Raw genomic sequence first — 22349 nt, forward strand, 5'->3', positions numbered from 1 at the left:
TCTGTCTCTTTCTTTCTTTAAATATATATATATATATATATATATATATATATCTGTCGCTCTCATTTTCTCTTTCTCTCACCAATAGCAAGGTCTGTTACAATCGTTGGTACAACGCAATCATATGGTTCCCATAAATGCGTGTTCTACAAGCGTGGTTGTATAGCCTAGAAAAAAAAATGATGCAAACAAACGCAAGCGTCCAGACACGAAATCCACTGAGGAACGGGATCAAAGGTTGCAACCACACTCCGCACTTGAGCAGCCTCTTCTCGAAAGACAGACCTTGTCGAGCGAGGTGCCTCGGCATGTCTCTCGATCATTCGGCTTCTCCATAATGAATACAGTCCTAATAACATAAACAAATTATATGGTGCATTACTGATTGTCTTTTTGAAAGGAAGGAACCGGATACCGTAAGGTGTGAGAGGAAATTCTTTTTTTGATAGTTCTTTGTTTTTTTTAACTTCATTGGACTGCCTAGCATGTGTGCATTTGTTTTTCATACGTGTATAAATGTATCTGGAACTAATTTTCGCATAAAACTACTAATAATTCTATGCAATAAAGAAAAAAGAAGTGGGTGTAAAGCCTAGTGGTTATGACGCTCGCCTTCGGACCGTATGTACCCGGGTTCGAATCCCGCCTCGCCAAGAAAGCTTATTTTATTTATTTATTTATTACCCTCGCTCTCTGTCTGTCTCTCTCTCTTTCTCTCTCTGCACCTCCTCTCCTCATGCTTAGGTATTGGCCGGGCGGTTGAATCGAAGTGACAGACAGACCGACAAGTTTTTCTCGCTTAGGATAGCCCAAGCAAGACTATCGTCTTTAAAAGATGATGAGTCATGCATACAGTCCAATATAAGTGTAAGCCAGTTTCCCGGAAAGTATGAGCCAAGTATAGCTCAGACGCGGCCGTGGCTCAGCTGAGAACCATCGATCAGCAGAGGCTCGCCTTGGTGTTCACGTCGCCAAAAACCAGTTCCGCGTCGGACACTGTCTGAAAACCGAACTGGAGTTTCCACATCGCCGTTTCCCAACCAGTACACGCGTTGATGTTCAAAATACAGCGCATGTGCCACGTGCTGCAAGAGAGAGAGCAGGCAGTCGGAATGTAAACAAACCATCGAGAAAAGCCCGACGTGTCTGCCGACGTTGAATGCGCCTGTGTATGAAGGCTCGTTAACTCCATGAGCAAGACATGAAGGTGGTGTTCGTCATAGAACTAAGTTGGGATTTATTATTATTATTTCATTTTAAAACGCATATACAATTGAAAGGAACCGGAAAGCGAGGAATAGGTTGGCAGCGGCCAGCGGAAGGGGCACAACGCCTGCTACTCTTCAGAAAGAAGCAGACAGAACCATAGAAATGGAAGATAAGAAGAAAGGGGGGAAAGGGAGGAAAGAAAGAGCAAGATGACAAATGATGTACATAGGTTAGATACTTCTAGAAAAGTAGTGAGAGCGCAATGAGCCTGATCACGTCGAGAAGCACAAACACTAGGGCTCAAGCATTTGTCGAGTGTCGTACACCGCAGGCCTAGGAGATGATAATCTATCACTATAGCGACAGGCGCTGCGCAATGAAAGCGGGACACTCCAATGGCAGGTGCTGAAGTGTCGCGCAGCAACCACAAGACGTACACGATGGACTGGCCACACCCTGGGCACACGTCCTTGTCTGTATAAACGTTCGCACATGTTCACACAGCCAACCCTTAGCTTGAGTACTTGTGCTCTAGTTAGTGCAACGAGACAAGCCTCGACCGCGAACACGAGGCGGGAACGTTCCACTTGCGACGCGCTGGTCTAGATGCTGCTTGAGTAGGTGGCGACGAGTCAGCAGATGAGCGTCATCAAGTTTGCACAAAGTTTCAGGAAAGACACAGTCGTTATGAGCACGAGTTGAAGCCAGCCGATCAGCATCTTCATTTCCGGCGGTCCCTACATGTGAAGGTATCCATTGGGCAACGAGAGATACCCCACGTGATGCAATTTTGTTGCCAGAGTCAGGTATGCTGCGCACAAATAGACAATCAATCTGACTGCGTTGTAATCTGCTAAGGGCAGTGCGGGAGTCCGTAAAGATGGCAATCTTTGATGCGGGTAATTCCTCTTGCACTTATTTCAGTGCAACATTAATCGCTGCGAACTCCGCAGTTGTGTTATATGAAATACACTGTCGTACTTGCGTCGAAGGGCAGAAAAAAGTTGCAGAGGCGCCTTGACCGTCGCTGTATACAGATGCGTCTGTGAATACTTGAAGATAATCAGGAAATCTTTCGAACATGTGTGACTGAGCCAATCGAATTACGGCCGAAACAGACATATCAGACCATTTGTGTAGGGCCGAGATTGTGAGATAAATGGGGAACACTTGTTTGGTGATATTTTTCGGTGGCGGAGGCGTAACCGAATGAGCATGTTCAGAACTGCCATCCATGTTCATAAATAATGCCGCCATTTTCGCATGCGAGAAAACAGGTGTTGAATCAGATGATCAAGAGCGATTGACTATTCGATGAGCGGTGCAGACCCTCAGTGTGATATAGAGCTCTCTGATCTGCCTGCAGCCTCATGGGTGACTGATGTGCTTCAGTGAGTAATGCAACAGATTGCGCCTCACGAGGATTACTAAACCAAGCATTAGTCGGAGAGCAACGCAATGATCTCGTTCCTGTTGGGCCATCAAACTAGGTGGCACATTCAGCACTGGTAATGCGCACATCGTGCATGAGAGTACAGATGACTGGTACACCTGCAGAGCCATTGTTTTGGCGAAGCCGGCACCTCTAGCAGTCAAGGCGGCCACATACTTAAGGAGGGATTGCGATTTGCATCGCACAAATTTAACGATAGGACGCGAAGAAGTGCGGACAGTCGAGGAATCGGCGAAGAAGGAAGGAAAATAAGAGGCGAAAGGCAGAGAGGTTAACCAGGTTAAGTGTCCGGTTGGCGGGGGATGGGGTCAGAAAAGTAGAAAACAAGAGAAATTCAAGTAGGAACAAAAAGCGTACTAGCGAGCAGTTCGTTTCGACGTCGGCTGGGACCAGGGACCATAAGGGGACGGCTGTCTATCTTGTATTCTGAGGACTTTCCTTTGTGCACTAAAACGACGACAATCACACAGAAGATGTGCTATCGTCTCTTTCGCAGTTTCACAATCTGGAGTCAGGTAGGAGTCGTTGGTGAATGCTACTCCAAGTCTTCGTGAAGGTAACATGTGGAAGGCGGCTCATCCAGGGAACAGAGGCGCTGGTTTTTAAAGTCCGTTGAATTCCAGTGGGTTAAAAATTGTTCGGCGAGCGTGTTGTTTAGGATGATATGCTATAGTAGTCGACTTAGTAGGTGATATCTGCAGGCCAGCTTCACCCGAGTACTCTAAAGTCGCGTTCAGAGCTCTTTGCAAGCTTGCATGAAGCCGCGGACCAAGGTACGAAAGGTTGCTCATCTGCAGAGCAATATCATCGTCATCGATAGCTATGCCCACAAGGAAGTCATTGCCCCGATGCAAACGACTTGGAACCGCGGCGAATGGATGGAATTGTGGTATACGAAGTAGTACAGTCGGAATCGCCGATGTGTGCAACTTGATTTGAGAAACGCATTAGAGAAATTTATATTAGCCTAGCCGTATTACCATTACCGCGCTGCCGTCGAAACGAGAGGTGGCGGGGACAAGCAATGCGTTAAGCAACATACGAAAGAGGTGTCGTTTTCAAGGTGTGCTTGCTGAGTATCGTTGCATTGTGGTACAAGATAGGGTAGCCTGAATTGCGGTTTTGGACAATTGAGAGACATATCAGAAAGTTTTAGCTTGACGTTGCCCCATTACCAGTTCCGCATTACCATCGTGTCGAGATCAACAGCCCGATGAGCAACACAGAAAGTAGGTGTTCGTCGTCAGAGTGTGCTGAAGTCTCTTTGCGTTGCGGTTCAAGGTAGGGCAGTCCACAGAGCCGCGCCATAAAACTATAGAGACGCATTAAAGAGTTTAGTGACGTTGCCGCGTTACTTTCGTGCCGAAAAGATGGCAAGTACCAACATGACGGGCAACGCATGAAGCGAGTGTTCGTAATTGAAATATAAGGTCTCGGCTCGCTGCGGGGCAAGGCAGGGGGGTGCCCGTGGTGGATGTGTGCGACTAAAAAACACTTTAGACAGTTTTAGCTTGACGTAGTCTTATTGTCGATTCTGTGTTAGCACTATGCCGAGATACAGCGGAGCCCGGCAAAGCGATGAAAAAAAAAAGGGAACATGAAAAAGGCGTTCGTCTTCAGCATATGCTGAATTATCAATGTGCGGCGGAACAAAGTAGGACAGTATGCACCACAGTTAACTAAAACTGGCCTACACGTTAGAGAGCTTCGCATTGAATGCCATGTTTGCATTTGCTGCATTATCGTCATGCCAAGGAGCCGGGACCGACAAAGCTATGAGCTACACACCAACTCATTGCACTTGTACATGTCATCTCGTTGCGGTGCGGCAGTCCATACCGCCACTGTGAGCATACGAGAGGGGCATTAGAGGGCTTCACCTTGACGTAGCTGCATTTCCGCTGCAGCACTACCGTCGTGCCCTGAGTCGGCAGGGAACGACAGCGCAGTGGAGTAACATTTTGTAATCATATTGCTAACCGCATTCTAAAATTTCCTTCGTAGTTTCACCAGTAAATAGAAAAATCATCTGTATTCGTGCAACATTTATTGTATATCTTCCTTTTCCACCTTTTACTGGAGCCTTTCGATCTCCTTCGCCTTTCCTGCACAGGATATAGCACCCATCTATCTATCTATCTATCTATCTATCTATCTATCTATCTATCTATCTATCTATCTATCTATCTATCTATCTATCTATCTATCTATCTATCTATCTATCTATCTATCTATCTATCTATCTATCTATCTATCTCTTGCTCCATGGGGCCAACCAGCTTGGACTCAGCAGCTACATTTCTTCGAAAGTCTACTTCGCTTATGCAACTAATGCCACGTCATGAGCCTAGAGGGTCATTATGAGCGGCGCCATTGCACTTACATTGTGTCGGTGCTTCAAACTCCTCGTTTGATGAATCGCCTTGGAGTACATAAAAAAAAATGCGGCGCTTGAAGTGGGGCTATGGTCTAAGAATTGAGCGCACCAAGTACGTAAACACTAAAGCTTCTAGTTTCTTTATTTGTCCATCTGTTTTTTTTTACGCTTGATTTCTTTTTTTTTGCTGAATGTAAAGCGCTGTCTTCAAGGACAACACATTGGCCACTGTCCGTCAGCAGCGAATATTAAAAAGCTGCTGACTTGGTGACCTTTTGTGCTCGAGCCTCTCTCGTTCAAGCTCTTCTGGCTCCTTAAATACCACTCGATCTGTGTTTGTTTTCGTATATTCATAAATCGTAAGGTACTCGACACTATATATATATATATATATATATATATATATATATATACAATGTTTTTTTGGGCTTTTTGTTTCATAAACGCTTCTGGTCTCCTGCGTTTCACAACATTTGCTCGTTTCTCGAGCACGTCCGTGTCTGGAACTCAGGCCGTAAGAAGGTGCATGAGGCTAAAACGTAGTTCCGGCGATCGTCTCGATGAAAGGACGTGGTGCAATTTGCCGTACCATGCTCTTTTTACGGCGTAGTCCTGATACAGCAGAACGCTGCGGGATGAAAAAAAAAAAGCAACATGAACGCCGTTCGACAGGCGGGCAGAAAGGCGCTCCCCGTGTTGATAGCAGACCATTGCGATAAGGACACACACACATATATATATATATATATATATATATATATATCAGTGAAGCCAATAATCACAGGATCCGGCACAGCAATAGTTCAAAAAATAGAAGCGCGTCGGAAAAACATATAACACGACTTTACCGACGTTTCGTCCGGGGTCCGTCCTTCATCACTCTTGATGAAGGCCGGACCCCGGCCGAAACGTCAGTGAAGTCCTATTATATGTTTTTCCTACGTGCTTCCATTTTTTGAACTAATATATATGTGTGTGTATGTGTGTGTCTGTGTGTGCGCGTGTGCGTGTGTGTGTGTGCGTGTGTGTGTGTGCTTAGGCGAAAAACTCAATCAATGCATTTGGGGCGATAAACTTACAATCAGTATAATGCTCCATCGAAAGAATACAGTTCAGAATAGCGTACGTTCAACCATCAATCTCCAAACAAGTTATACAAAATATTTCTACCGAGTTCGTCCTAATGTTCCTTCACAATATCACTCAAGCTGTAACTTGTAGTACGCTGAAGTTTTATTTGTCATTTCTAATAGCGACTTTCAAAAGGCAGATACAGGGCACCATACACTTGGCTGTCATCTTCTGGCGCTGAGACAGGGTGGCCTGTGCTCTTTGCAATGCCAGCGGATCCGTGAGTTCCACGGCGCGGATTTTGCGCCTGCTCGAGAGATGGCGCCACGCTGCGTGGCCAAGCCGGCAGCCTCCGGCGCGACGCGGATGGCTGTTTGGCCGAAACGAGACTTGCAATAAGGTTCTGTCTGTGACAGGAAACTATTGCGTTCATATGGACCAGTGCAAAGTATGGCGTGGTGTGGTGTGGTGCGGTGTGGTGTGGTGGCGTGTAGCCTTGCGAACATGCACTACACCCATTTTAAGATTGTGGCTAGTCTGCTCCAAAACCGATCTACTTTGCCGGTAGCCATTTTACGCTTACATCTACTCTCGGTTAGGGGAGAGCCAGCATTTTATTTATTTATTTATTTATTTATTTATTTATTTATTTATTCATTTATTTATTTATTTATTTATTTATTTATTTATTTATTTATTTATTTATATTTACCCGCCACGGTGGCTTAGCGGCATTGGTGTTGCGCTGCTAAACACGTTAAGGATCCCCTGGTGGTCAAAATTAATCCGGAGTCCCCCACTATAGCGTGCCTCACAATGAAATCGTGCTTTTGGCACGTAAAACCCCAGACTCTATTAATTAATTTATTTATTTAATCAGACAAAAAGGAAGGCCAGAAGTGCGTAAAATTAAAAGACAATAAAAAAACTGTGTAAAAAGCGCTGACAGCTGGGCGAGTTGCTACGGGTTCGTCTTTTTTTATCTGCGCGGTCCAAGCTCCTCGTGTTTAACAAACTCCTTGTGTCCCGTTCTACCGCGCAGTTTGCCAAAAAAAAAAAGAGCTGAAATACCCTCTGATGATTGCTAACTTCGTTAAATAATTTTGTTTCTTCATTGTGTGACTTCACAAAAGATTTTAATATTTTCACTGCTATTTGAAAAAATAATTTTTCAAGCCACCAACCTAAACGAACCATACCCGTTTCGTTCGTCGCATTCACATGAACCTACGCTTCCAAAATGCCAAACAAAGTTGTAGGGAGCTCAGTATTCGAGCCTGCAAAAAACTCTTAAGCGATTTCGCAAGTGTGCTTCCCTGCATTGCTTCTTTTCTCAACTAATGGCGTCATTCATGATTCAGTGCAAGACAAAGTCCTAGCTGCACACTCTGCGCAAGTCGATGCGGCACGCGATAAATAAAGGAGACGGGCACCATTCTCCAAAACGAGTAATAAGAGAGAGTTTAAGCTAAGCGGGATGCGCGATGCGTTACCGTGATACGTGATACGTTAAGCCCGCTGGTAATGCGAGTCTTATACCCCGCGGTACTGCACCGGTTATCGTGATTAGAAAACAACTTAGCGGCGCAGAGTTCAACTTTGATGTCAATTCGTGCTTGCCACTTCGTCTGCTTCCCGAAAGCAACAAATAGATGGTAAAATAAGCCAGCGCTAATTTTCATCTCTCGTTGGGGTAAAGGTGTTAGCGATGTTTTGTCGTTATCTTTGAGATCAGCGCTTTGTTTAGACGCCGCTGGGCTTAGAGAAACGGCATCAAGCCGGGAACGTGATTTCACTTTCACTAGTTGGTCCCGATTCAGTCTCTGACTATGGGACCTCCTTCTGTATACACAAATTTTGTCATTCATTTCCCCAGTGTAGGGTAGCCAACCGGGCTCAGTCCTGGTTAACCTCCCTCCCTTTCATTAAATCATTTTCTCTCTCTCTTTTGTCATTCATTTATTGCCCAAATAAAACCACTTTTGACTCTGACTTCCACTCCCAGATGGCGCCACGGAATTAGTGTTCGGGGTTCGTTGGCGATGCGGAACATTTTAAAAGCTCGATTATTTACGGCATTAATAATTTGATTAGGCTATGGCACTGTACGCGATGGCAGTGTGCTAAATCGGTGATCTCTCGGAATGTCTACTTCTGTTCCCCGGCGAGGCGGCGCATGCGCGGAGGGCCTAACCTATCACAGTAACGTATCACTCATCACGCAAAGCTAAAGATTTCCAAGGACGTTGTATGTTTGGGAAGTTCGACGCTGTGTGGGAGCCGGAAAAGCGCCACTTATTTTGATTGTCGATCGTCACTTCTTTTCTTAATTAGTTACTGACTTGAAAAAATAAGGAGACGTTGGCACCAACAGATGATCCCAGCTGCTCCTTTTCACATGAGAAACGTGAAAATGTATTAACACATCCCACACCATCACAAAGGTAAAAAAGGCACATTATGAAATGACACCAGAAATGTCTCCAAAGCCCGAAACGTTGCTACAAAAAAATACAGCTTAAAGTGTTACATCACTAAAGATTCAGCACAAACACGAAGAACGACATTAATTGAGGTTGTCGAGTATTATTCAAGTCAACAAAACATCGATACGAAATCATTAGAGCAAGACTACCGGACGTGCAATTCAATCTATTCTATACTCTAGGTAACTTTGTACAGAAATGCATAGAACGTCCGAGTATATGTGAAAGCGAAGAAGTCGCGAGAATCGGACCTCAGTGTCCTGCACTCATTTATTCAAGCTATTTTCTTCTATTCGTACAAATTTTCTTGCCAATAAATAATGTCGATTTCTTCCTAACGACAAGACAGCAACGTTCTGTCGACCTGCAATTTCTCGGCGTTGTTCGCGTCCTGATAATTTATCGGAGGCCAGCTCCCAAGAAAATTGCATTGGTTGCATTGCGAAACATGAGCCATAGGAACTGCCGGTGAACCTATCGGCCATTTGACAAAGGAACCACACAAAAAAAGCACAGAGACAACAGCAGCAGCATAGCAATCTATATGAAATAAAAATAAAAATTCGTCACCGACTTCTGATTGCTCAGCTTTTCTTTCCCCGTGCGAACGAAATTCCTTCCTGTGCTCACTTTCTAGCCAGAACGTGTCCCAGTGGAAAGCCAATCCACATTATCGAGCAAGACATTGATTTGGGCAAGTTGGTTCTTAGTTAACTGAGGAGAACACAGCGTAAAAAGTCGGGAACAAAGAAGACATAGTACACTGGACGATCGCTGAAGGACGAGTGCTAGTCCATTGTACTGTGCCTGTGTCCCTCTGTTTTTGCACTGCGTTCTCCCCATTTAACCCACATTATCGAGTTCAAAGGAATTTATTACCACGTGCAAAGTTTCTGTATTGTGTACCGCTTCACAACACAGGGAAATTCTTTTTCGCCTTTCCCAGCCTTCGCTTTTGTGCTGCGGATTAAGTGTCCCAAAGAGGTTTGTCTGCGATTACAGAAAGCCCCTTGTGATGTTATTCGAAGCGGGTTAAGTTTCGGTAAACGAAGCTTAACTTCAGTACAGTGCTTTGGAAGCGCTTCCAAGTTTGAGTTGTACTTTGATGCCGCTTTCTGTGAACAGCGGTAGAGGCTCGCGCCAATTGTTTAGGTCACAACATTTCTTTCCTTTTCTTAAAAAAATAAAAAAAATAAAACTAGCCGCACTGATTAACTCAGCTCGCTTCATGTGGATATGAGGGCGGTCTCTCTAAGCCAAAAAATAGACTGGAGGGGATTAAGAAGTTTGTGCGACATTGTTCAAACCAGTACTAAAGTGCTTAACCAACGCTGAGCAAAGCGCTTAGACCTAATTACGAGAGCTCTTTTTGCACTCGTCATACATGGGAACAGCGAGAGATTATTGTTCAAAGAATCGGTTTGAGGGTTTATGAGATAAGAAAGTTTCCTGGCAGTAGGTGAGCCCGGCTGACGTTCCCCAGGGTTAATTGGAGATATCTGGGAGAAGTATTTATCATGTAGAGCACTTAGGCTGATGAAAATTGATATAACGACACCCATAAACGTAGCATGATGAGTGATTTTTTCGCACTTACTCCAATGAAGCAATTCTTGACGCGCTCGTGGCTGCTGAAATCGGAGGCCGCACTTTTCAGCTGTAATCGGAGCTACCTGACCCAAAGGAGCTTCTTTGTAGTCACCGAGGATGGTCAAACTACCGACCGCTATACCAGCCGTGGGGTTCCACAAGGTGGCGTTTTAAGCCCAGTTTTGTTCAACATGGCTCTGATTGGACGGGCGGAATCCTTGCCACAGCCTGTCAGTCTATCAATTTCCGCAGATAACATCTGCATCTGGGCTTCCGGAGTAACTCGCCCGCAAGTTCGCGCAAGGTTACAAAAGGATCCAACGATGACGTCTACTTATCTTCAGAGACAAGGTCTCGGCGTTTCAACAGAAAAATGCGCATTAGTCGCCTTCACGCGAAAATTGGTGGAAGAATACCCTGTGTCTAATAATGGCCAGCCTATTTTGTACAGAAAAAACCCATCGGTTTTTAGGGAGGGATCACTGTCGACCGCGACCTCTCCTGGAGCCCCCATGTATCCTACCTAAGGAAAAGACTCCTCTCGATCAGTCACCTCTTCAAAGCCATCGCCGGAAAAGCATGGGGACCGTCGGTGCGTTCTATGCTGCAACTATACAAAGCGCTCTTCATGGGTTTCTTGCGTTACAGCACTCCAGTGTTGTCAAGCGCCCAGAGGACAAACCTCAGAGTGCTTGAGAGCATGCAAGCTCAAGCACTTAGAACTTGTCTTGGCCTACCGCGATGCGCTTCAACAGCCGCAACAATTGCCATCGCCAGGGAACATCCCATCAAAACGTATGTCGCCACAGACACCCTTCGAAATCATCTTCGACACCTTTCTCAAGACTACAGTCTCAACGCCTTGCTTCTCTCTCGGAAAGTAGACCAGATGCAACTTTTTCAGGCATTGTAACCTCCTATCGATCTTCTCTTCCATCAGACATCACGCCTGCAGCCTTGTCCTTTGTGGTGTCTCCGGCAGCCACAAGTGCACCTCTCCATCCCAGGAGTTACAAAGAAGTTCGACTTGCCTACTTGTGCCCTGAGTTAAGCTGTTCTACATCTGCTGCATGATTCCTACTCTGATGGAGTTCACATATATACAGACGGCTCTTCGACTCCAACCAGCTCTACTGGTGCGGTAGTTATTCCGTCGGCTTCATTCTGTAAGAAGTTCAAGATCAGCCACGTCACAACATCGACAGGGTCTGAACTTGCCGCCCTCCGTAGCGCAGTGCTTTATGTGCATGAACAATCAACAAATAATTGGGTTATATTCTGTGATTCAAAGGCAGCCCTACAGTGACTTTTATCAGCTCTGCGCCGCAGCCCACATGAACAATTGGTAGCACAGATACGATTACGCTACCATCAAGCGGTGGTTAGAGGCCACGACAATGTATTTCAGTGACTACCTGGGCACTGCAACATCACTGGCGAATGAATGTGCCGACAAAGCTGCCCGTGAGGCACATGAATAATATGAAAGAATCTCAATACCATTGTAAAGAACGGATGCAGCGTGGCACCTCAGCAGCCTTGCCCATACTATGAATCTAAGAAAATGTAATACACCAGAGTTTACCAGCCGGCGCCTATATGCCATGAACCCACAGATGCAATTACACCTTTTACCGGGTTTTAAACGACAAGAAGAAACGTTACTGTGCCGCCTGCGAATAGGAGCTCCTTTTACAAACTCCTATTCATTCCTACTTAGAATGGCGGACAGTGCCAACTGTAGCACATGTGGTGTTGAGGAGACCACCAGACATCTCTTATGTGACTGCCCCAGATACGAAGATGACAGGATTGCCCTTCGGACTGCTTTGGGGCACTTAAACGGCAGGCCTTTTACCGAGCAGAAGATCTTGGGCCCATCGCCTCGTGCGTCTGCTATGTACAGGGCTACAAAGGCGCTGCTGCGCTTTTTGAAGTGCACAAGCCTGCATGACCGCCTGTGACGAAATTCAGCGATGAACGCGTCACTGTGTAAATGTGCAAGGTCTCCTTCTCCTCTTTCAATCCCTTCTCCCCCTTCCCCAGTGCAGGGTAGCCTACCGGGCTCTGCCTGCTTAACCTCCCTGCCTTTCCCTTATGACTTTTCTCTCTTCTCTCTCTCTCTCTCTGCGTAACGTTTTACTCCTGTAAACTAAAAAAAGAAGAAAAAGCTTTCCTTGATATTCCCAGAATGTTCCCCGATAAAACGTGCTGTTTAATTTAATGTAACTTATGAATCAGGGACTATACGACAAGCGTAAGTACGTCTTATGAAAAAACAAAAAATAGCGCTTTAGAATGAAAAACGACCTGAAAAAAGAAATATACTAGCCCGTTTTGTTGCTCGAGCACTTCGGAAGTTTAACAGGCACTAGAACTATGATAGTCAGACGCATACAGTTTATTGGCCATATAGTTAGGTTAAACGCAGACGTGTGGTTCGAACCGTTACGATGATCCCTCTTGAAGTCTTGGCTTAACAGGAAACCTTCATTCTGGTCGTATGTCTTTAGCAAATCCTGTAAAAACGAAGAACAAAAATGCAGCTCTGTTGACCTGCATAATTACACCAACAATCAAGACTAGTTTTGTGAATGCTCCAAAGTAATTTCATTTTTCTTGTTTGGACGACTAAAGACATGTCTACGGAATCTATGTACGACCAAGTTTCTACAGGCTTCGGGACTTATCCCATGGCCCATGCATTCGCGTGATTTCCTCGCAACAGTTTTTTTTTGTTTGCGTTTCCTAATAAAGGAGCCAAAAACGGAGAAGCCATTCGTAGGCAAGGCACATCTTCGTAATATATTGTCGCGGAATTACGGCGAGAAAGTAGCCAAAGTAAAAAAAAAATGGGGAGGGGGGGGGGGGGGGAGAAAAGAAGACGAGACTTACCGCACGCATCCTTTCCGGAGAGACTGGAAGAGTCTGGGAAACTCGAAATTGGATTCCCTTCCGCATCCAACGACGAGAAGCACTTTCAAGGGCTGAAAGAGATTGTTGACGTCCGACTGCTTCCGCATTCAGAAATGGCGCCATAGAATAAGGAAAGAAAAGAATAAGATGAAGTCGCTCGGTCCATTTTGTTGCCTTCGTTCTGGGGTTCATCGTTTGTATATACTGCGGGATAAAATAAACCAGCGCGTAAAAGAGCAAGACCCAAGAAACAGCACTGCATCCGAGTCACAGAGTCCAAACGACCTTATATATAGAGGGCGTAATAGAGTGCATATGCTACGTGGTTGAACAGCGTGCACTCTGCGATTATTGCATTCGCCTCCCATGTTTGTTGACAAGAGCCACCACATGTGCCGATGCGGGCGTATGGCCATTTCGCAAACTGTTTCCGGCAAAACTGTATTCATATTCACTGGTGAGTTTTGAAAAGCAGCAGTTCGAAGAGCTATGAATTGGTTTAGCTGGTGTGTATTCCTTTTTTTGCGTTAAGTACTGCAGGACGCAACACGGTTACACAGGGTTAACCGCGTCACTTCGCGTCCGCTTCAAATCCAGTGTTCGTTTCGTGTCCGTTGCGTCCTACAGTACTTAGCGCAGGAAAAATGAAAGTAGCAGCTAACGCGCAGAGTGGCTATATGTTAAAAGCAACATTCACTTACCCGAAAGTATGCTATTCATTTTTCATGGTGTATTTAAAATCACCGTAAAAGTTGTGAATGTTCGTCAACTCGCAAAGCTTTTCAATGAAGTTTTAATTCTTTTATAAATTTGAAGTATCCATCACGCCTAATCAATATACTGCTAATAACTGTGCTTTCCCAATTGAACCTGCACGTTATTTGAAAGAACAATTTCAATAGTGTAAATGTAGCTTATAGATAATCAATGAGAGACTCGGTTAGTTCAGCTAGATTCAAAATACTTAAATTGAATTCAATGTCGTAAAGTATAAATTCAATACGCTTAATTAGCAGTAAACATTAGGATGCAGTGGTGATGTGCTAACGTCGTAAAGTAGTTTGCTATTTCTAGCAAGCAATGGAGACGGAAAAAAAGGAAGCTAGATTTAGTTTCCAGTAACAACAACAAAGAAAATGTCCATTGTTGGAATTGTTTTCTTTCTTTCTTGTGCTACGATGTGGTGACGCTTTAAAAGCAATCTGCTGCCCCGATACTGAAATGTATTTGCCAGGAAAGTAAGCCTGTTTCTTACGTTCTATAAGACCGGTTTGCCAGTGAGTGATATTCACGGTCCGACAGCGCATGTAAGCGGTAAGTGACGTAGCGATCTATGGGTGTGTATTTTCGACCCTGAATGTATATACGATGATGAATCGTGTGAAGTGTCGGACAGCCACTCACAAGTTATATATGACAGAGAAAGTGCCGCCAAAAAAAAGGAAGCAACACGTCACGGTCCTTTGTAGAAGTATAACTAAGCCCCTGTCATCCATCATTCCCGCCTCTTTTGTCGCCGCATTAACTTCCCCAATCGTGACAACCTAACTGGACCGAATCTAACGCTGAGTGAAGGTTCCATGATCCCTTATGACATCTCGGCCCGCTTAGTGGACACAACCACTCGCTCTAACTATAGCCTGAGTTGCTACAAGTACAACAGCGTGGCGCGCTGACAAGTGCAACAACACACCATTCGTTTCAACTTGTGATCTCTTGGTTATATACAGACGTACTGCTTACGCAATGAAGCGCGTCAATTTAGGGCGAACTAATGCGCATTACTTTCACTTCCACCGTCTGCAGTTTGCGTGACATCGGCTTAATTTTGGATCGTGCACTTATATCGCAGTTCGCATCACCTTTTGTGACCAGAGGCCGAATTCATAAATATTTTCGTACGTAAGTAGTATTTTACAGAAGGGTTAAACATTGAACATGGTGGTAAACGGAAACTTTTGGAGGAGTCTAGCTTTGACTAGACATGCACGAAATTATCCACAGCTTCAAAGAAGGTAGCCGCTAGATATGGCGTCCATGTTGTTTCTTGCGGCCCCAACAAACTAGCCCAATTTTGTCCTCGTACTACGAGTTCTAAGAGACAAAAAGTGTGTTTGAACAAGCACGCAAAGCAATTTGTGCGTTATGCTGTAGGGGTTGTCACGAGATACCTCTCAGCAGCGGGAAGTCTAAAGTGGTCCAAATGGGCCGATTTTTTTAATAGCCGATGGAGGGAGCATTCCAACAGCTTAAATAGAATGGGTGGTGCACATCTTAGCGTGCATCGCAATGCCTGCGCATGTAAGCCGTACATTAGCGCGTTGATATTCTGGGCCGGAATGGCAATAATACAACGCGTGAACCCTGGGAGGCACACTTTCAGTGACACCTCTATTCCGTTATGTTCATCAGAGAGTCACCTATATGAGGCAAAACTCTGGCACTGGGAGGAAGCCGACACTGTCACGTCACGTGTCTTGTGACGCGCGTGTGTGAAAATTGCGCTATGCTATTTTTTTTTTTTTCGTTTTTTGCAGCTTTAGTTCAGTTGGTAGCTGGAACTTTGGGTGTGTGCGTGTCCGTTCTAATTCAAATGTGTTATCTAGCGGCCAAAAACAATGTTTAGTAACTCTCGTTTAGGGATTCAGCCATTTTCAAGCGTTACGTTAGCAAGCGCTCGATTAGCACTCGCTCTGATCAGGTACACGAGGAAAAGTGCGCTCCATCACGACGTACAAGTTCAGAGATCTAGAAAATGTAGTTGAACGTGAGACAAGCTCTTATACTGCTGCCTTAGGCACAGTCGCTGGCAGTCAATTGTTTCTGGGGCATTCATTCATTCTTTATTCAAGGCAATTTATACGAAAGTGTTAGAAGGCAGGAGATGGAAATTCAAAACGATGCGCAAATCGAGAACAAGCTGAAAGCAGGAGCCAACTTTTCGACAAGACGAGTCCACTTGTCGAAACGTTGGCTTCTGACTAGGCTATGTCATCCAGCCAACAGCCTCGGCAGTGCGATCACTTTTGTATTGTTATACAGCATACAATCACAATGAGGCGCATACATCAATGCAAATACAACAGTTATTCTTTTCTGCTCTGTAAGTGTCTGCATGTATGTGTGTATGTGTATGTATGTGTAAGTACAGCCTCTTAATGCACAATGCGCAGTGCTCCCGTCACGTATTTTTCTGCAGTACGCTTTTCGTTCTCGGTCTCGTCCTCCCTTTTCGCCGCAGACTTGACGATGCTGGACTACGAGGACAACACGCCCCTGCACGCCGCGTGCGAGCACGAAGCCTGCGACGCCATCACTTTCCTCATCGATAACGGAGCTAACACGAGCGTGCTCAACAAGAACGTCCAGAGCCCGCTGCACCTGAGCACGCAGCTCAACAAGGTCAAGTCCCTGCAGGTACGTGTGCGTTGTGTTCGCACAACTCCACTCTGTGGCACGAGGAACGGGGCATTCACTCACTGGAAACACTGTCTACGCCAACACTTTCAGGGGATGGTATGCGGACTAAAACTGTAATCTGTGGAAGTTCGTGCGTGAGGCTCGCTTGAGCGGCAAGTTATGATCGCGTTCTTTTTTTTCTTTTTTTGTTTCACGATAGCTTTATGGGCAAACATAACCAATCCTTGGGGTATTACAGAAATTATGGGGCGATCCCGAAGGCAGTGCAGAATAGCGAAGACAGGGCAGTCTTACACCGCGTCTCAACGCGCTAGCTGAAGCGTGGTAGCAATGCGAGAGACTGGCGCGACATGTTAAGTGCCAGATGTTTCAAAGAGCGACTTTGGCACGGTAGAAGCATGCGTCCGATCGGGGCCTAATGTTTCGAATCACCAGCTATGGCTGTTACCTTAATTATTAGGCGAATGTTTACTCAAATTTAACGGGTCGACGAAACTACGAGCCTTACTTCGCGTAGTTTTGTAATAACACTTTGATATCGTTGCCAACGCTTCGCCTTTCGGTAGAAACTGCGACTGATTGTCCTTAATTAAATCAGGAAATTATTTACACTTCTCGATATAGCACAAAAAAAAATATTGATATTGCAAACTGCATACTTCGTCACCTCAAAGATTGCGGAGTATGTATGGTGAAAGCTATGCCGCAAATAGAGGTGATTTGGAGAAAACGCTGAAAAGTTAGCATGACAAGTTATAGAAACGCACATCAGAAACTCAGTTTCATAATCTTCAAATTATTTTCACAAGAGGAAATGACCGCGCAACTACGCCATTCTCATTCAAATAGCAAAATTGCTTTTGTCTTCAGGAAGCGCTGATTTTGGATCAAGATATACGCCCAGAGCGCTTAGCAACACCGTTATTTTGTGCTGCAAGTTTCTCAGACAAGACAATAAAATACGCAGATCCTACGCATCGCAGAAATCTATGTTAATGCGAAGCATTTCCTGCATCAGCCACGTAATGGTTAGAACGTTCTCGTTTTTATGCACTTCACTTCCGCTGTGCGACTGATGCTATCCAGAGACACGGTACTAGGAAAAACTGGGGAGAGATCCTATAAATGCATCGCAGTAAAATAAAAGCACTGCTTTGCTCGCCTATATTAAAGGTATTTTTGACAGTACGACATATAAGTTAACGCACTGCTTTTATATGCGTGAGCTTGGGTAGATAGAACTTTTGCAGTTCATTCCGTGTATAAAAGCACCGCTTGCAAACAAGACCTTGGCGACCATGGAACATAAATCCCAATATATCTTAATACTCTGAGCCCTACGAGCCAGTTTTACAAGCCAACCGTGGTGCCTTTGTCTTTCTTTTAATGCAAGAGCCTCCGGAGGGTCTATAATAAGTCCCGCCTTCTTGCGCAAGCCTATACGTAAGCCCCCACGCGTTGTAGCGCCCTCCTCGATGACATTGGAGTTTGATCATACGCATCTGCCGGTAACCATCTTAATTTTTGTTTTCTTTATTTTTTTTTGCTTTTCGGTTCTTTTTCTCAACGCGATTTTATGAGTACTTCGCAAGTATGCATCACGCACGCGCTAGGAGGTTCAGCAAGAAGGTCAGGAAGTAATCGCTCGGTTAACCAAACCCTCTGACGTCAGCGCTTGATGTTCCAGACTCCAGGCTGCACCATTCTTAGGCTCTGCAGGCTCGCACACTGCGTCACACACAGTTAGTGCTAGTGGCACACGCCGGGAGTTTTTACTACGGCAGCAGTTAAAAGTTCGAAACTGGTTGACGGTGTTCGTCTGCCCTTTGCTTTACGATATCGTCGCCGTAATGCAGTCGTCACCGTCCAGTCATCTTTTGTCGTGTCGTCTTCCTATCACCTCTTCAGCCCCGTCCTCTGGTTCACGCTCTTCGTATGACACAACAAGCGTTAGCATCAGGATTGTCAAAGTGAGAAAAAAAAAAAAAAAAGGTGTTTGTACATTAAGTGTGGGACGCCAGTCACGTGGTATGTGGGCTGTCAGCTGACCACTATAAGTTGCACTTCCCTCTTTGAAGAGGCAGATTGCGTGTCGAGTGAGCTCTTGAACAACTATTTGCAATGTGGTGAACGTGGTTTAATTAATGAATCCAGGACCTCGAAGAGCTGCGACGTAGTGCTCACGCATTTCTGTCACATTTACCGCCAAATCGCCACTGATTTTTTTATCCCGCCAACCGTCACTGGGAATTGGACTTTTGTACCTGTGTTAATGAGCAGGTGGGTCTATGCAACACTCAGTATCTGTCTATGCATACACTCAGTATATAGGGTGTCCCAGCTAACTTTAGCCAAACTGTTTAACGAAAAAATTATTTAAAAATCACGGTACAAGACACGGTTTTGAGAGCTACGGTGGTCACTCTTCAGAGGTATGTCGATCGAACGCTGTGGGTCTTAACCGAACACCTTAGGTCATAGGACCGAACACCAATTGTAATTTGCGCCATGTCTTTACCCTTTTTTTTTTGGGGGGGGGGGGGGGGGCACCGAACACCATAGGTTTTAACCGAACACCTTAGGTCATAGGACCGAACACCAATTGTAATTTTCCGCATGTTTCTTAACCTTTACTTTTCGTTTTTATTGAATTTTTTAACAGCTTGGCTTAAGTTAGCTGCGACACCCTCTATAGTAAAGTGCAACAGGGACTAGTTCATAGCGCGCGCAGTCGACGTTTAACGTATTGCAAGTAAGAGGTTGCTGACGACTGAAAAGAGCCCCTGGTAATTTGCACTCCATAAGTTTACAGAAACATCAAGACGGTTACGGTTGGTAGCGGTCGTATCTCTCTGCTAAGATTTTTGTCGAATATATGTTCAGTTACAATTTTCTAAACTTTCGCTGTATTTTCTAAAAAAAGGTTTATTTTCTTGCTTTTTCAAAATGTTGATGTCTGTAGGTGTACACTAAGTTTCACATTTGCGTAGCCAAATCTCTTCGTGGTTATGCGCCATGTTGAATGGGACTCGACATCAACAGCAATGGCGCCCGCTGCGAAATCATGCCACTGTTGTGGTCAATGATATCAGGTCAGGAAGAATAGCTGAAGTCTACCGATGTTTTCTGTAAGCTCTGAATGTCTTTTTTAATTTATTTTTTTGCAACGCTTCCTGAATTTCGAAAAAAAAAAGGATTTAGTATGAGAATTGAAGCCTCACGCTTACAGCTGTGACTCTACATAACAGCGGGTATAACAATCCCCTATTGGGTGATTCGGTCTCTCTCGCCTGTTGTCTTTCATGCAGTGTAGCCTTGGTGTTCGTATTGTTTTATTCTGATATGCTGTACATTCCGCATGCCTCTAATGTTAGATACGTAGCGGGTATTATGTTTATGTTTCTTTTGTACTGATATTTGCGCCACGTCTTTAAGACCATTATATTGCTCATTCATGCGCAATTTTCATTTTGTTCTTCGTGTGAAGAAAATTCTTTCCCTGCTTTTTTTTAGTGCGCTGTGGTCTTAGTCAAGCCCCTGTAGTGGCATTTTGACCATGGTCCTTAGCATCCCAGATGTTAAAATAAATTTTAAATTTAAATTTGGTTTACGGTCTGAAGTAGACAAAATCGTATATAATACATGATCACCCGTGATCAAAAGTATGAGGATCATGTGTCCAGCAAAAAAAAAAAAAAACACAATTTTCTTGGAATTCTTGGCGTGTAACCTGAAACTCAAGACTGCAGTTCAGACTAGGCATTGCAAACATCGCAGTGCATCCGCCAGTTGAATGCTGTCAGCGTGAGTTGTCAAGAAACTCCTGTTTTTGAACGTGACAGCGTTACGGGCCCCGTGTCCCAGAAAATCCAGTGTCGGTGTTGACGTCGGCGGAGTTTACCGTGACTAAAAAGTTCCGCATATATTTAGGTATATGAATATTCACGCCTTGCTATATGAGATGCGGTATATGTGGGTTATATTGCCACGTCATTCTATCCCTAAAGTTGCTCATGCCTTGTCCTAATTACATTCTCGACAAAGTTATTCCTCGGAATTTTGAGAATGACAGCCCACAAACAAATGTCACGAAGCAAAACACCAACAGTGCATGCCTTTTATGTTAAATCTTCTCAGACTGAAACATTAAACGTGTAAAACAATAACAAAAGATCGTCCCACGCAAGAGGCCGCGTTTCTACCAGGAAGCTCGCCTTCGTGCATAGCGTTCGCCGTCAGCGTTTCCTCGTAAACATTACGGCTACATAAGCTGCAGTTGCCGGGAAGCCTGAAAAGCAGTAGGCGATTTTTCAATGCTATCGTGTTCTACTCTTAAAGGCAAAGCTTAAGCGTCCTCCAATTTTTTTTTTCGCAGAAATATGATCCAAATGCTATTGATCACGAATGCGCATGTATTTTCTGTGTTCTGCGTTATTGATGTGCTACTGTTACTTTGAGATGTTAACTATAATTATTGTTTTTTTTTTCACAAGAGGTCCTACCACAGCCTTTGACTTCTGTATATATTAAATAACTGTATATCGTCGAACTTTTATATTAAATTCTGATTCTGATATCACCCTAATACATAATAATTATTTTTAAATATAAAATTCTGCTAAGCTCGTGTTAACGTAGCCATTTTATTTAGTTTACTACGATTTTAGTCGCTCTAAAAGACGCAGTCTACTTAATTGAAAATTGTTTTATTTAAAAGCTATTAAAGTAATTTCTTGGGCGCTCTGAAGCTTTCCTACTTTCCAGAATTTTGAGACCCTAAGCCTTTATTCAACACAAAACATTCTCACTAGAAAACGCAATGACGATACTATTTTAAGAATATACTGAATGCAATTAATAAGTACGAACGTACACATGATTATTTTTATTTTTTCTCACCAGGAAATATTACAAGCATACCCTAATCAATTGCATTTAACTATAATATTTTTACATTTCATGTTGTTTGCAGCCATGCTATCAGTGTTTTTATATCCCTGCTTTATATTATTGCACGTGATTCAAATATATTTGAGGGAACATCTCAAAAGATTACTTGCTTCAGTAAGCCTCATATTTGTATCTTTGTTGGCATGTACAATAAACGCAAACTTCGATGTCATCATGGGAACAACAGTATGATGGCTTCGTTGTCAATTATATTCCTTTGAAGTCTTTGGCGAGTGACAACCAGGCAAGTTGACACTTTTCAGTCCTGTAGACGGTGATGACGAGGGCTCCCTGATTGAGGTGTCTCGAGCGAATGTGTTTGCAGAAACAATGCTGCTGTCAACTACTTCACTTCACAGATCTCAAAATGTCGAGGCTGATATTTCTTTTTTTTTTTTTTCAATGTCGTGCCGAGAACTTGGCGCTAACACGTCAGTGTGATGTAATGTCTTCTTCCGTGCGTTTCGGCGAACTAAAATGTTCTCTCGAAACTTGCTAAGTCGAGGCTTTGGTACCTTTCACATAGCACCGTGGTCACTTAACTCAGGTGCACTTCGCAGGAACTTGTCAAGCACCGAGACAAGCTCGACACAAACCTAAGGAGCAAACACGGACGCACGGCCCTTCATCTGGCTGCCATCTACGACCACGCGGAGTGCGCCAGGATACTGGTGTGTAATCGTTTTTTTTTTGTCCTTTTTCCGTTTTCTTCTTTCATTCACTTTCATTACTTACCTAGCGTTGGCAAATTTTTTGGAGTGATATGTGTGCGTGAAAACACGGCAAGAAGATTCTAAAGTAGGAATTCCAGCCCATAGCATAAATATTAGCACTTCTTGGGATACTAAACACCAACATTATACCCAGTTTCAGTGGC

The 22349-nt window shown here is 44.3% G+C and overlaps 1 protein-coding gene across 1 annotated transcript in view; it reads left to right on the top strand.

Annotated features, from left to right (window-relative positions):
• Positions 1-22349, top strand: part of LOC119431445 (transient receptor potential cation channel subfamily A member 1-like) — a 172422-nt gene that overhangs the window by 39411 nt on the left and 110662 nt on the right. Inside the window, 2 exon segments of the mRNA XM_049658137.1 lie at positions 16344-16519; positions 22033-22143. Coding sequence (XP_049514094.1) covers positions 16344-16519; positions 22033-22143 — 287 coding nt within the window.

Source organism: Dermacentor silvarum, chromosome 10 (assembly GCF_013339745.2).
Source record: "Dermacentor silvarum isolate Dsil-2018 chromosome 10, BIME_Dsil_1.4, whole genome shotgun sequence".
Lineage (NCBI taxonomy): Eukaryota > Metazoa > Arthropoda > Arachnida > Ixodida > Ixodidae > Dermacentor > Dermacentor silvarum.